Source organism: Orcinus orca, chromosome 21 (assembly GCF_937001465.1).
Source record: "Orcinus orca chromosome 21, mOrcOrc1.1, whole genome shotgun sequence".
In the NCBI taxonomy this organism is placed as follows: domain Eukaryota; kingdom Metazoa; phylum Chordata; class Mammalia; order Artiodactyla; family Delphinidae; genus Orcinus; species Orcinus orca.
The window spans coordinates 3890145-3906168 of record NC_064579.1 but is presented as its reverse complement, the minus strand read 5'-3'; the positions used below and the strand labels follow the sequence as shown (position 1 = coordinate 3906168).

The window sequence follows — 16024 nt, the reverse complement described above, 5'->3', positions numbered from 1 at the left end:
GAAGTTTTGAGTGAAGAAAGCAAAGGCTTTTTTGGGAAAGCCTTAGGAGGCAGAGCTTCTGGGACGGCCAAGACGACAAAACGGCAAGTGCTTTCTCGACGCTTCGTCTTGTTCACACTTGACATCCTTCCTGCATCCTCAGATCATCTTCTCTCCTCCCTTCCCAACTCAGGTTCCAGGCTGCTCTGGATCCTGAAAGCTGCTTGGAGGCACAGCTGGGGATGCTACGTCTGGTCACCCGGCTCCACTGCGCTGACAGCTGCTCAGAGAGCTCACCAGCCTCCATCGCTGAGATGGGCCACCAGCCCTCTCTCCCTCCAGAGAGACCCCAGAATGAAGGGTTACTCTCTGGGATCACAAAGCTTTATTTCTGAGGCACTTTAAAAATTACACCAGTGCTTTAAGGATAGGGAAGGCAACTTGTTAATTTGTCGTTCTCTGGTAAGTGCCTTGGACCCTAGCACGCAGTGGATTGCTCTGTAATAACTGACTCAACTACTGACCCGATCAATGGATATCCTGGAATTCTTTCATCATGACATGTTGTGTCACCGAAAACAGATCATCAGTGGACTAAATTCCATCTGCAGAATGAACTCTCTAGCTTCACTGTAGGACTATCATTTGCATGTTCTAGAAGACTAATTAGTGGCTTGTTACTGGGTTTCTTGAGAGTTAAATTTGAAATGAAAGATGCCACTCCAATGTACATACACAATGAAATGTGCTGGTAGATCTTTTACTGGTACTTGTTTTCACTTGTACTTGTTTTCCTAAAATACTGGTGTGAGGGAGCCTGACCCCCTTCCTGTCGCTTTTAAATAGCTTCCTTCTAATCCACTTAATTTCCTGGCAGTAATGAATCTCTCAGAATGCATTCTGATCAGGTCTCTCTTTTCCACGGAAAGCACACTTTTTACCTGCAGGACTCTGATAAAATACGGAATAACACAATCATAACATCTGGTTCTAAGAGGAAGAGATAGAAACCTGTGTAGTTGGTCTAAAAGGGTCCTTTCCAATATAGATACTCCAGGGCAACTAGGTTCTCATTTAGGTAAGATGCCTGACTGTGAAAATCTTAGCTATTAGTAAGTTTATCTTTAGCACTGGAAAGATGTTAGAAAACAGAATCTATTGTTTGAACTTTATCTATTATCAAGGAAAGAAAATCAGAGGTCTGAAACTCCTCTATTTGAGGCTATTACAAAATCTTTTTTGTTAGAACAGGAATAAATTCAGTGGTGATGGTTTTGGAAATCAAAAAGAGTAAAGAGCACATGTTAGCCTGTTGGGTGTCTTTAGAAGAAAGAGCACTTAAATAAGGAAGAGAAAAGACAGATATATCTCTGGAAAGTATAACAGGACCAGAAGCTGTGGGTAGAACTTTGAAGTAATTGTGTCCTGAGCTTGAAATATCACCAACATTTCTGAAAGCTAGCTATACAGATTTTGATTTATATTTGACTATTCAGCATGAAATGGACTGAGATTTCTTTGTGACTCTAAAAGCTATAGAAAATATACACATTTCCTATTTTCTGTTAGGGACTATTCAAAGTGACAAGTATATACTATAGTGATGCTCAAAATGCATATTCGGACTGAGGTCCAGATTTCGGTTACATCTGGCTACACTTAACACAATATTGAATGGTCTAGATAATATTAACTCAAAGAAGAAAACAATCTTCAAAATATTTATCATTAAGTTATAACTTAAATAACAGTGGTTAACACTTAAAGATGTGTCTCCCTCATACATGGAGATCATTTGTTTTTGAGAAAACCCTTCCAATTCTGAAACATAGGGAATTTATCAAATGCTGTGAATCAAAATCGGATTTAATAAGTTAATGTTGAGATTAGCTAAGGATCTAGTATGTGCTGTAGCAGACAGATGCCTGCGTAAAAAGGATACATATTATTTTTTAATGGTGAAATAAAAATGCAAATGGAGAAGAAAAATGAGCTCCGTGTTATCACAATGGTAAAGAAAATCTCTCCAGGGAGTCTCAAAGAATATTGGGGAAATGATTTTAGGAAATACAGCCAGGAGCATAGTTCAATTTATTTTGTTTACTTTCAAGTATTATTATCCATGGTCTTTGGAGAATAATGTGCTAATTATAGATGGCTGAAAAAATGTAACTGGTAACAAACTATTATATATAGAATGGATAAACAACAAGGTCCTACTGTGTAGCACACAGAACTATATTCAATATCCTATAATAAACCATCATGGAAAAGATATGAAGAAGAAAGTATACATATATGTATAACTGAATCACTTTGCTGTACAGCAGAAATTAACACAACATTGTGAACAAACTATACTCCAATAAAATAAATTCTAAAAAAAAAATGTTCTTTCTGATGTTGCAAGATTGAACACCAAGGTTGAAACTGTTGTATAAAATGAAGACTTGGAGTAGGTGGAAAGCATTAGACCACAAGAAACTCAGAGTGAGAACAGTCTTCGGAGGACTGTCCTAGATAAGTCTTTATATCCCACTGTCTGGTTTAGGTCAGTTTGGGTTCTAAACCCTGAACAGGTCTGAACTTTTTGTGAGTCCAAAACCCAAACTTTGGGCAAAAGCAACCAGAGTTTGCTATGAAGAATTATGGACCAATTTTACAGAAGAAGTACTTGGGATAAACAAGTACTGACGAATTCCTCAGTATTCATCTGCCTGTTCCCAAAGTCCATTTCAAATGTCATTTCATTATTACAGAATGATGATTAACACATGAGAAAAAAGTTCATGCCATTCATGCCAAGTACTGTCTAAGAAATTTTGTAATTTTTGTTATTGTTGTTTCTTGTTGTTCTTAAAACTCAATCCTAGGAACTTCCCTGGCAGTCCAGTGGTTAAGACTTGGCCTTCCAATGCCTTCCTGGTCAGGGAGCTAAGATCCCACATGCCTCCAGGCCAAAAAACCAAAACATAAGAAAGCAGGAGCAATATTGTAACAAATTCAATAACGACTTAAAAAAAAACCCTCAATCCTCACCACAGTCAGTTCTGCTAAAACTTTAAAAAATCTGTCATATTTTACAGGTGTGGAAACTAAGCTCCAGACAGGGCTTTGAGTAACAAGCTCGAGGCCACCCAATCAGTAGATATAGAGCCAAGATTGAACCCCGATGGTCTCCTTCCCAAGCCACTTTCCTGTACTCACCCCATGACCACCTTTCCTGCTGGCCCCCAACCAGATGCAACTACTTCTGAATTCCAGCAGCATTTTGTGCCAATATATCGTATGTTGATTTTAACTGTATTTACTTGACTACATGTTGCTTCCTCTCAACTAGATTATATACTTGCTGAGAGGTAAAGGGAGCTCCTTCTGTTGTCCCCAAGGCCTGTTTCAATGCCTCAAACATAGCAGGCACTCAACAGATTTTGGTCATGGGAGTGAATTAAATGGGGTGAGGGGCTGATTTGTCCAATCACTCAAACCACTACCCCATTTACACTATGAAAATCCAAGCCAGAATGAACTTAATCCTCTTCTCCAGCCAAAGGGCAGAGATGGAGCGCTGGACTCAGGAACATAACCAAGGCACGTGTCCCTCCCCATCTTATCTCCTCCACCTACTCCCCTGTCAACATTGACCTAAATGAAGCAAGGTCCTTCATTTATTTTAATTCAATTCCCTGGCATTCCATGTTCCATGACAACTTTTAAGAGATTAGACAAACACTGGCCAAATTCAACATTTTACCAAAGTCCAGTTGGAGTAAAAGTCAAGAGCAGCTAAAGATAGCTTACAGCTGGACATACTCTAGTGTCTAATGAACTCTGGGGAGACGTGTGAGAAGGGGTTACAGTAACTTATAAAAGACCCAGAATGAGTGTAAGGACAGAAGCCTGGACTGCTCAGGTGATGGGTCCAGGTTCCCTTTCAAGCCTTCCTCACCCCCTCCCACTCCTCCCGTTTGCCTGAGAAACCACCAGAATGTGTGCTTGGTATTCATAGCGTGGAATGAAGTGAAAATAAGCTTCCTTCTCTACTTTCTCCTGATATGACCAACTTCACTTCTTTTGCCCCAAGTCATAGCCTTGGAAAAGCCCCTCTGCCTTTTGTTCAAGAACAGGATAAACAGGCCCGGAGGACACTTTTCCTCTAGCAGGACCTGCGTGTGAGGGGGCTGGTCAATTTCTGGGCCACCCAGCAGGAGAGAGGTAAACACGAAAGAAGGATGACTTTACAGCCACTCTTCTGCCGCTGGAAAATACTAAAAAGTTTAAAAAGCTCAGTCTTGAAGCATAAAATTAGAGAATGTTGGGTTAATAGAGACCTTGACTACCCTATATTCAATGAGGGCTTTGAAACTCAGTGAGGGGACATGATTTGAGAAGCAGTGACCCTGGGACTTGCTGTCCACATCCCAGGCCAGGCCTGTTGGGCTCTATCACCTCCTTCTGGTGGTTCTTTTCTCTCTTGACACAGATGCACTTTTCAGAACCAAATCAGGTAACGGCCTTGCACCCTTGGAGACTGGTACTAGGTGACTCTCTGAAGCAGCCTGACAAAGAACATGAGAGGTGGGCAATGGGACCCACAATTAAAGCTGAGACTTGAAAGCATTGGCTCAGAACCACTCTGGAGACAGCCACGACTCACGCAAATTTCAAGCAAGACAAAATAATGATTACAAGTCTGTCCAGAAGGGGGTGGGGGGTGGGAAACGAGTGAGCTAAAGAGCACTAGGGGTCATCAGTCATATTCTATAAATAATATGGAAGAGTGAAAATGCTCCCCATTTAGTACTTTTCAAGCCCACAAAAGGCCTAATCTATTCACAGACTGTAATTGTAATGTATCCCTAGATATGGCATGTAGAGCAAAAGCATGCAAGTGAGACTTAGGAAAAAGTACAGCTGTTAGAATTGCCTGTGCATCAGTGCCGTAGAGAGAGACAGATCTAGTTTTTTCTGGCTTCTCTGGAATCCCTCTATCTAGAAACTATTGTCTCTTCCATTTGAGAAGTTGGGCTCTGAGGCCTTCCTCAGAGAAGGGAGGGCTCGTGACAGTAGTGAACTCGAATGTTCTGTAAAAAACAGGGCTAACTGTGAAAAACAATCTGGAGTTTCCTTAAAAAAACTAAAAATAGAGTTACCATCTGATCCAGCAATCCCACTACTGGGCATATGTCCAGAAAAGATGAAAACTCTAATTCAAAAAGAGACATGCTCCCCAGTGTTCACAGCAGCACTATTTACATAAGCAAGACATGGAAGCAACCTAAGTGTCCATCAACAGAGGAATGGATAAAAAAGATGTGGTATATAATGGAATATTACTCAGCCATAAAAAAGAATGAAATTGTGCCATTTGCAGCTCAGAGATTATCATACTAAGTGAAGTAAGTTAGGCCAAGAAAGACAAATATCATATGATACCACTTATATGTGGACTCTAAAAAAATGATACAAATGAACTTATTTACAAAACAGAAACAGATTCACAGACATAGAAGATAAATTTATGCTTACCAAAGGGGAAAGGGGAGGGTGAGGGATAAATTAGGATTATGGGATTAATAGATACACACTACTATATATAAAATAGATAAACAACAAGTATTTACTGTGTACCACAGGGAACTGTATTCAATATCTTGTAATGACCTATAATGGAATAGAATCTGAAGCTGTACACCTAAAGCTAACTCCATATTGTATATCAACTATAGTTTAATAAATAAATTTTAAAAAACAGGGCTAAATAGAGAATGCCCTTTGACCCCCAGGCCCTGTCTCATCCCCATCCTTGTGCTGCATGAGGCACCCCACTTACAGTGCCTAGGATGTAAACCTAGCCCTTTGGCTAGAAAGACGTGGTGATGTTCCACAAGCTCCACTTCCTGCAGGAGCTCTTTTGCCTTGGATTCTAGATTTCGCCCTTTATTCCAAGCCTTTTCAAGGCTTGGAATAATTATCAGCTGAAGAGAAATAACTTGACCCTCTTTGGGAAAGGACAGCTCTGTTTTCAACACTGTCTTATGCCCTGCCCATCTCAGAACTTAGAACCAAAGTCCCAATCCCTTAGGTTATTGAAATTCTTGGTTAATGCCAGTAAATCACCTTGAAAATTCTACAAAAAAAAGGTCTATACTTTTAGACTTCGAAGAAGTCCGTGCCTTGATTTGGTTTTTGTTTGCTTGTTTCCAAAGAGAACATCTTCTTGGTATATTAAGCTATTTTTATTTGTTATAAGTACAGAAGCTTCTTCATGCTGAGCATCTCTTGCAAAAATATTTATTTTTATTATTTATTATTCCACCCTCCTCCCACACACACACACAACTATTATCCTGAATGCAGGAACTGAATTCCAAGGTATTTAAAGCAAATATATTCTAGCTCTGAAAATTAGACTGAACATCCACTCAATCACTTCACAAATAAATGAATATAATGGGGAAATGAATAATATGAAGGCTTTGTCTGGAGGATTCATACTAATTGAGAAAAATTGCAGAAAAAGCAATTGATATCACCACTTCAGGCTTCTTCTCAAAGGAAGCAGCACATATAGAAATTACTACTAACTTTTGGTCAGTCTGATTTATTCTCTTAAACACTTGTACCTCATTTTCAACCAAATGAAATATCAAAGTAAGTAATGACAAATTTTATAACCTTTAATTCTAGGTAATACAATGTCCTGAGGCTTGAAGTGTTCCCTAAACTCAAACTTAAGTACATTATGGGGGAATTGTTCATTAGTCTATGGTATGTACTCATCTGCCTTTAACTTTCATTTTAAACATTTGTTCTAATTGACAGACTAGATCCCCCAGAAATGCTGAAAAATCTACCAATAGGCAATTGCTTTATATGCCAGTGTGATCATTTGCATTTTGAAACCTTTACTCTCATTAGCTATTGAATATTTCTCTTGCAATTTAACCATGGAGCAAAATTCGACAGTCATTTTGCTGTTTATGACATTTGCCAAAAAAAAGAAAAAGTCTTTTTACTACTAGTGAAGAGCAATATAATAATAATAGTATTACTTAAGTACTGTTATAACAGTTAGAGTAAAGGTTGCCAATAACCTGACTTCTGTTCTTGACTCTGCTGACCAATTTTTGGGGGGACCTTGGGCAAGTCACTGAACTTCTCTGAGACTCAATTTTCTAACCTATAAAGTGGAGCCTCTGGTCAATTACAGGACTGCTGTGTGTATTAGATGTAACACTTCCAAAGCATTTTAGTCTGTGGCTGTGCCCCAGTCTCAGAGAAGTCCCACGTTGGTTATCAGTGGTGGCATCGTCATCATCACCATCTTCTCCACCCGCATCACTATGACCATCATCGTTGTCATTATCGGGATTGGCATTGTAAGCAGTTGCCCAGAAAATATGACTGAAGGATTACTTATGGAACAAGGCATGTAGGTTTCACACTGCATTAATTTCCTAGGGCTGCCCTTAAAAAAGTACCCCAAACTGAGTGTCTTCAAACAACAGAAATTTATTCTCTCAAGGTTCTAGAAGATGAAAGTCTGGAATCGAGGAGTCAGCAGGGCACACTCCCTCCACAAGCTCTGGAGGAGATCCCTTCTTGCCTCCTCCAGATGCTGCTAGCTCCTGGTATCCCTTGGCTTAAGGAAACAGAACCCCAATCTCTGCATCTGTCTTCACGGGGCCACCTTCTCCGTGTGTTCAAATCTCCCTTTCCTTTCTCTCATAAAGACACCATAAATCCTTCTCAAAAATCCAGAGATTTCATCTTGAGATTCTTAACTTTTACATCGCAAAGACCCTATTTACAAATAAGGTCCTATTCTGAGGTTCTGGGTGGACATGGTTGGGGCAGAGAGGGTCATTGCTAACTTCAATAAATACTCAAGGCTGACCGGGACATGTTTTAGGAAAAATTTTAGGTCTGAATTCAGGATTCGTAGAAAAGAATACCAGGATCATGAGCAAAGCATGGGAAGTGGAAGCATATTTGTTGTGTTCTTGTCATCATTAAACACTCATCTTTTTATTTATTTATTTATTTATTTTTGCGGTACACGGGCCTCTCACTGTTGTGGCCTCTCCCGTTGCAGAGCACAGGCTCTGGACGCGCAGGCTCAGCGGCCATGGCTCACGGGCCCAGCCGCTCCACGGCATGTGGGATCTTCCCCGACCGGGGCACGAACCCGTGTCCCCTGCATCGGCAGGCGGACTCTCAACCACTGTGCCACCAGGGAAGCCCAAACACTCATCTTTGAGGGAAGTGAAACTTAAAGAAGGTTTGTCAGTGCCCAGGGTCACTCAGTGGCAAAGCTGCACTAGAAATAAAATTCAGTGTCCTTTCCACTACACAGCTGAATCATCTCTGCTCATCTCAACGCTCCTCTAGAAATGACTGCAAAAATATAAATATAAGACCTTGAAAATTACAGACACTTTACTACTTATGTTGACTTAGTCAGATTAAAACAGTTAAGAACCATTTGGCTGACTTCCATCACACTAAGCTTCCACCTGAGAACAAAATAAAAGCTGGATACAATTTAAAGGAAAAAGTTTTGAAAGCCTTGAAGAGTTGCTGTAGTTGATGTTGGTATACTTCAAGGAAGATACTACTAGTAACAAAGAAGGATATTTCACAATGGCAAATAGTGATAAAAAAAAGGGCCCGTACAATAAGAATACATTAAAAAATCCTAAATTTGTAAGCATCTAATAATATACCTTTAAATATATAAAACAAAAAAGAAAAGATAGAATTAAGAAGACACATAGGCACATCATATGTACAGCTGGAGGTTTTTAATTATGTCTGCTTCTCATGGATATAAAAAGCAGACAAGAAAATCAGTAAGAATATACTGATTTGAACAAGATTAAGAAACTTGGCCTAATTGATAGATAGGACCATTTATTTATATTCATATATATTCTTTTTCAGATTCTTTTAAATTATAGAACCTATACTTTTATATTAAGAAGCTAGGGGAAAATGCAAATTAAATCCAAAGGAAGTAGAAAGAAGGAAATAATATTTTAAATGTCATAAAATAACTGGACATAAAGAAAATCAACAAATCCCCAACATTTGTTCATCCAAAAAAAAAAACTAATAAAGATTGATAAACTTCTAACAAGAAAAGTGATCAAAAAAAAAAAAAGGAAGAGACACAAATAAACAGTGTCTGGAAAGAAAAATATTCCACAAGCATTAAAAATAAAATTAGGGGATAAAATGAACAATTTTATACCAATATATTTTAAAATGTAAATGAAATGGATAAATGAATTGCAAGACAGGTTATTTAAGCTGATATAAGAATAGAAGATATGAATAATGCTGTATTAAAGAAACTAAATTTCTAAGAAAAATACTCCCATAGCATACATTTTTAGGCCTAGATGGCTTCACTAATGAATTCTTCCTCGTATTTAAGGCAAGAACTAGCAGCAGTCTACCACAAACTCATTCAGGGATTAGAAATAGAATCTGGTTATCGAGGCCCTCACACACTTGAAACCAAACCTAACAAGGATATTATAAGAAAATTATGGAACCGTCTGTCTCGTAAACAAAGACAGACTCATATACACACCCAGGATACTCAAATCTGGTATAAGGACAGATGAAATGGCCTGCGGGACAGAGATATGACAATTATTTTCTTCAAGGTTTCTTCAACCTTGTGCTTACAAAAAAAAGCAAACTGTCTTGTTTATTGGAAAGAAGGCAGCACAGCAGGAGACGTACCCTTCTGAAGTCACGTATACTTATTAACTTACACCAGGGAAGCAATGTCCTTTTTCAAAATTCATCATAAGACTCTCTACTGGCAGTCCCTGCAGTCCTGTGTCCAAAGCCTGTCTGTGGTGGTTGAGTGACACGAATTAATTAAAAGTGAGAGTCACACGCTGCTGGGTCCAGTCCTGTTTCTGCCATTTTTTTGGCAAGGTGGTGCTGTGAAAGTTACTTTGCCTCTCTGAGCCTTAGTTTCTCAGATCAAATAATGGGTCAGTAATATGTATCTCAAGGTAGTTAAGGGGAATAAACAAGGTATTAGGTGTGACTATGCCTAGCACAAATTCTGTCACGTGAAGTTTTATAGGTAAACATAGAGACGTAGGTATGTTCCTGAAGCTGGAGATGCTCTCTCTCTGCATCAGTTATTGACATGATTCTTGCCACCTAAAGTCACTGCTGTCTACCTTTTTCTATTTATGAAGAGCAATAAATACATGCCCCTAAAAGATGATCATTTACCATTGCAGCTCCTTGTAAGGTGTCTGTGCGTACGTCAGATGCGTGCTCGTTAGAATGCATACAGTATGGCTCACAACGGGAGGGTCAGAGAGATGCTGAAGGGAACGTTTTGGGGGTTGGGGATGGGGTTGGGGCAGCAGCTCCCAATAATCAATACAAGTGCTCTAGGTGCTGAGAATCAGAGACAGTCTTGTTTCTGAAGAACTTCCTTGATAAAAGCCCTTTGGGGGTGGATCAGAGTAAAGCAAGTGATGAAAGCAGCTTTGACTCACCGAACCGCACAATATTGTGGAAAAACTGAGTCAGTAGGAACTCTGGGCTTAAACTTCTCCCCTGAAGCCAGAAACCCCTGTGAATCTATGTCTTTACAGATCTTTGCCAAGAAATTTCCCTGCCTGGAACGTACCTTCCTATCCGTGCTTGGAAAATCGTTACTCATCTTTTCTTCTTCTTTTTTTTTTTTTGGACATCTTTATTGGAGTATAATTGCTTTACTGTGTTGTGTTAGTTTCTGCTGTCGCTACTCATCTTTTAAAAATCACACATTCACTCCATCAGGAACGTTTACGAAGCCCTTAATACGTATCAAGTGTTGCGCTGGGGGCTGGGTGATAATGGGAAACAAAATCAGACCCTGACGACTTCATCCTTATGAGCTCGGCCTCTGCACTGATGTCCCTGTCCTGGTCCTCAAAGCTCGGGGTGCCCACATTATGGCAACAGAGAACAATCTATGTGTTTACATGACTGTTTCCCCAGCCTGTCAGGGAGCTCCCCAAGAGGAAGGCCTAAATCCATTCATCTTTTCTTCCCCAGGGCACACTCGGGGTCTGGCACACAGTGGGCGCCCCATAAACCTTTGTTAAATGAATCATTCATTACTTATGAGGCCCTGATACAGTCGAATCTGTTCAATGATTCTGCTAATGAATATGAGAGAAATGAAAACAATTATATTCAGGAAAATTACATATTTTTGAGATATTCTTTGTTTTTTCCTATTTTATTAGATCTTATTAGCAGTCCTAGCAGCTACTTTAAAAATACCTAAAAGCTAATGTCATCAGTTTTCTAAAAAGATGAGCAATATAAATGCAGGGGAAATGATGCCTGATTAGACTCTTCTGGTTTACAATCATGAGAATTGGGGGGAGGGGGAATGGAATGAGCTTCCATTGAATTGAAAATAGCTATGTATGTGAATGACTTAAAATTCCAGGGGATCTGTTAGGTTTCCAGACTAAGCAACAATATGCTTCTAGAAATAGAAAGTGGTCGAAGACATTCACAGAATTTGACTTCACAACACGGAGGTCTGGCCCATCCTCCAAGTAGAGACTACATTGCTTATTTTAAAACACTTAATATAGATCTAAAAGTTTCCTGAAGTTCATACAAATGTGCTGACTAGCCTTGAAAAGAAGGAAAAAATGAAAAAAAAAATTGTCATTACTGTGTCCAAAAAAGGCAAGAAGTCATTCTTCAAGCGGTGCTAGGCAGACTCTGGAGGCTTGAACAGCATAAATATCAAGGGAACCTTGGAGATAAGAGATACAGTTTTCATCTACTTATTTTGAAATAAGTAAAGTGGTTAGCCTTTATTCATCATGCTAAAAGTTACATACAAAAGGACTGAAGAGTGAAAGCATGAAAGTACCTACTTGGTCTGATGTTTAGATCCTTTCAGATGGGCATGATACTGTTCTATTGAGTTTAGAGAGACACTGCAGATGGTACATCTGTAATTGCGCCTCAGACCTGTGGACGACAGACACACAGACCTGGTTAGCTACATCCTTGTCATCAACCACCTGAACGAATCCTAGATCTCCAAAAGGTCAGGGACAGAGTCTGTTAGAAGCCATCTGGTCTACCCCACCAATAACATTTCAATCCTTCCTTCCAAGAGCCCAGCCGACAGGTTCCTCAGCAGAAGTATGACTGTGAATACTTTGGAAGCCACCTGCCCCATTGTTGGATGACTGAAATTATTAGAACATACTTCTTTGGGGTAAAATGTTTCCAGATACTTCATAACCCAAACAAAGAAGCAATCTATTTTTTCCTTAAGGCAGAGAGACATGTAAGCTGTCATTTCTGCAGTGAAACTTGAGACTCCAGAGAAAAACTCGGTCTCAATTCCTCTTTCACCTCTATTCCAAGGACCGAATCAGAAATTCAAGTTTAGATATCATTCATCTGAGCTCTTCTCCCAAGACCATCTTATAAAATGTAGGATGCTGTCTTAATTTAACCCACATGTAAACTTACTTTCCACCAGAGAGTTGAAAAGAAAGTTATTTATTCTTTATCCATTTCATTCATTCATTAACAGAGTATCAACTTTGGACCTGGCACTAGGGATTCCAAGATGAATAAGATGCTCTTTGTTTCCAAGGAGTTTAGTGAAAACCTTGACTCCTCTGTCGCTCCTCATCTAGAGTCGGATGTGTTTGAAAGAAGCATCAACCAAACAACTTCCACAGCTCATATTCCTGCTCTGTCCCATCAGAGTGGAGAGGAAAAGTAGATTCAGGGTCATGGTCTAAGACTTTGGATTTTAAATCCTGGCTCCAAATATTCCTCGTTGTGTAATGTAGGGGAAGCCACATAATATCCCCCTGGCCTCAGTTTCTTCATCTACAACATGAAGACAAGTCCATCCACAACACAAGGTTTTATAAGAATTAAGTGAATAAGTCTATCCAAATGCTTAGCAACTAAGACTTGTTGTTCTTAATTTTGCTCCAAAATTCCATATCTTCCCATTGTCAAAGCCAGGATAGTAAACAGCTATAGCATTTTTTTTCTCCCTGATGAATGCATAGTATTTTCTTTCTAAGACACAAAAATCATTCTTATTTTCCTAAAAAGAAAATAATGCACAGTGTTGGAAAGAATTTTGCAACCTGCTATCTGGGTGACTTGACACAAATTATTTGACTTCTCTGAACTTCTGTTTCCTCATAGGATTGTGGGAAGGACTGAGTAAGATAAGGCATGTATGAAGGAGCGTCTGGTATACAACAAGTGATAAACATAAACTAGCTGGTATTATGATTGCAAAGAGATATTACAAGGGAATCTTGATTTCCCAATATCTTGGATGAAGCCCCCGGTTGAAGCTCTAAGACACAGATGCTAGCTACACCCCCATGACTAAAGTGGAGTATGAGAGCCCCAGTTCAGGGCATCCAACAGAAGTGGTCAAGAGCCATTTCCCACCTAAAGCTGATCCCTCACCACGAGTATGAAAAAGAGATTGGAGAAGAAAGAAAGAAATAGAGAATTTCTTAAAGGGAGCTCTATCATACTATGAGTTTGACTTAACCCTCTTCCATGTGAGATGGGGGATTCCTTCTCTCTCACCTCGAACCCATGGGAAAAGGATTCAGTGGAATACTCAGAGAGCTTGAGGAATGCCTTATTGTGCTTGGAGCCCAGTGTCCTGGACTCGACAACGCTGACAAGCTCCAAAGTCTGGAGCCTGTGTCTCCTTAGCATCAGCGGAAGGATGCTAGCAGGGTTCAACTGGATATCTAGGGCCTTAAAGTGACCCCAGAGGAGGTACATAGCCTATGGGCTAAGTATCAAGTAATGCTGAGTTCTTGAAAAAGCCATGAAATCACTCCATGAGAAAGAGTCAGGCAGTGTCTATGCGAGTTTTGTATAGGTATCTATCAAATAAACCTTTATGTCCCTCGCCTTTCTAACCTGATACCCCGCATCCCTCAGCCCTGGAGGAACCTGAGGGAGAGATAAAGGAAGGAAAGCAAAAGCCACAGGCAGAGAGGAAGGGAAGAGCCTATGCACCCTTTTCCCATGGCGAATAGGCTGCCCAAGCAGAACTGAGCTAAGGGAGGGGGAAAACTCACTTCCAATAAAGTTTGGAGCTGTTTAAAAATTATTTTTCTACCCTGTGGGAACTAAGAATGTCACCTGCCATTTCAGTAGACAAAGGAGTCATCAGCCACTGCAGGCCTCCTGACAATGGGGCTCCCTGAGGGGATTCAGGATGGAGAAAAACAAGATACTGGACCGAGATAGTTAAGATGCATATCAAAGGATCACTTCAGTGAACCCAAGACTCTTGCCATACATAGAAAAGCACTAAAATCATTAACTTGAAATGTTTTGTTCTTATGATTAGCAGTAATCTTGCGATGTTTGAACACATGTTTGTTTTTTTTTTTCTCAGCAAAAACTCCTATATATCCTGGCTTCTCCCTTACCTTTTTGGAACACTCCCTTAGAGCTATCTGAAAGGCTGTATCCCAGGCTAAAGTCCTCAGTAAGTTCACTGAATAAAGCATAATTCTCAACCTTGAACCTGTGCAGTTTTTTTCAGTAGATAAAAACTACTGAAAAAAACTTGGATATATCAGTTAATGCCATAGAATTTTGTGTATCTAAGAATGAAAGTAAAGAACTCTTTACTACTTAAAAGTGAGCAAAAATTCATGACACTTACCCTAGTTTTTACCAAGGGATAGGAAAAAATTTACCCCACAGAGATGGCATGAAAGGGCAGTGGATGGCAAGAATAAAGTTACTTCTAATTACATCCAATGAGTCCTGCTTACTGAATATTGCAGTGTCATCAGAATTGCTCTTATGTAGATAACGTGACAAAGGGCAGAACTTCCTGTGGACTTTCAAATTCCTATAGCCCCATGCATGTTTCTGAGAAACCTGTTAGACATGACAGGATAAGCTGGTTTGGCCAGTGTAAGGACGAACTTATTTTGTTTTAGTTTCAGGTACATGATAATCGGACACTGAGTGACCTAATTCCTCAATTAAGAGTCAATTCAGTTATGGGAAAATAACAATGAGACCACAGGACCTTCTTGGTGAGCAATCTAAGGGACTCAAAATTTTCCAGGCACAGATCGACAGTTCAGAGACAAAAGAGACAACTCTTGTCTCTATTCCCTCAAGCAGTGGCTCCCAAACGTCCCAGTGCATCCTCTGGGGGTGGTGCTCAAATGCAGATTCCCAGGCACAAGATCTGCTGGTTCTGATTCTCTAAGCCTTGGATGGGGCCTGGGAACCTACAAGAAGTTTCAGACTTGTAACCCTCACCTCCAACACACATACACACCTACCTTACAGAGTACCGCCCTCTAGTGCCATGGTCCTTTCGTTAACTTGAACTTGTCAGAACAATACTGGGTCTTAAAGAAAAAAGTTATAAAGAAGAGTTGTGCTTCCAAGGTTCTTCCATTTCACTCGCAGGTGTGTGTGACTCAGGAAGATTACCATAGTCCCCAAACCCAGAGGCAATAAGTTATCACAACCTACATGTGAGTTGTTTGAATGCTTATCTGGGGCTGAGCCATTCTCCTCTGTTATGCACAGAATATGAAAGCTAGCTTCAGCCTTCCTACCTCCAGAGTTCTCCATCAGTCTTGTCATAATAAATGGTAACCAGTATTTATATGGGTCCTCTTCACACTACAGGCTCATCAAAGGTCTCCTCATAACGAATGGAGGTTGAGCATGGCAACAGGCATAAATATTTATGTTTAAAAGTGGGCCTTTTTAAGAGCACCAACAAATCTAAAACCTATTCTGATCTGTTGCTTTTCCATTACAGTTCTGCTCTGCAGCCAAACAGAAGCGTGGGCAGGAAATACTTGGCACGTTACTGTGATGCAAACTGCAGGAAGCATAAACTATGAAGGCAGTGCATATAAACAAGAACAAAGGCAGAGAAGGGGCAGAGGAGTCCTCTTCCACATGTGACACAGTGTCCTTGGTGGGAACTTAGGGCTTT

General features: G+C 40.0%; 1 protein-coding gene across 3 annotated transcripts in view; it reads right to left on the bottom strand.

Annotated features, from left to right (window-relative positions):
• Positions 1-16024, bottom strand: part of ZMAT4 (zinc finger matrin-type 4) — a 340635-nt gene that overhangs the window by 29804 nt on the left and 294807 nt on the right. For 2 of the 3 annotated variants that reach the window (XM_049704215.1, XM_049704214.1), the window contains exon 6: positions 11907-12003. The exons of the other annotated variant lie outside the window; for it this stretch is intronic. In XM_049704215.1, coding sequence (XP_049560172.1) covers positions 11907-12003 — 97 coding nt within the window. The remainder of the gene's footprint in view (positions 1-11906; positions 12004-16024) is intronic. 3 annotated transcript variants of the gene reach the window in all.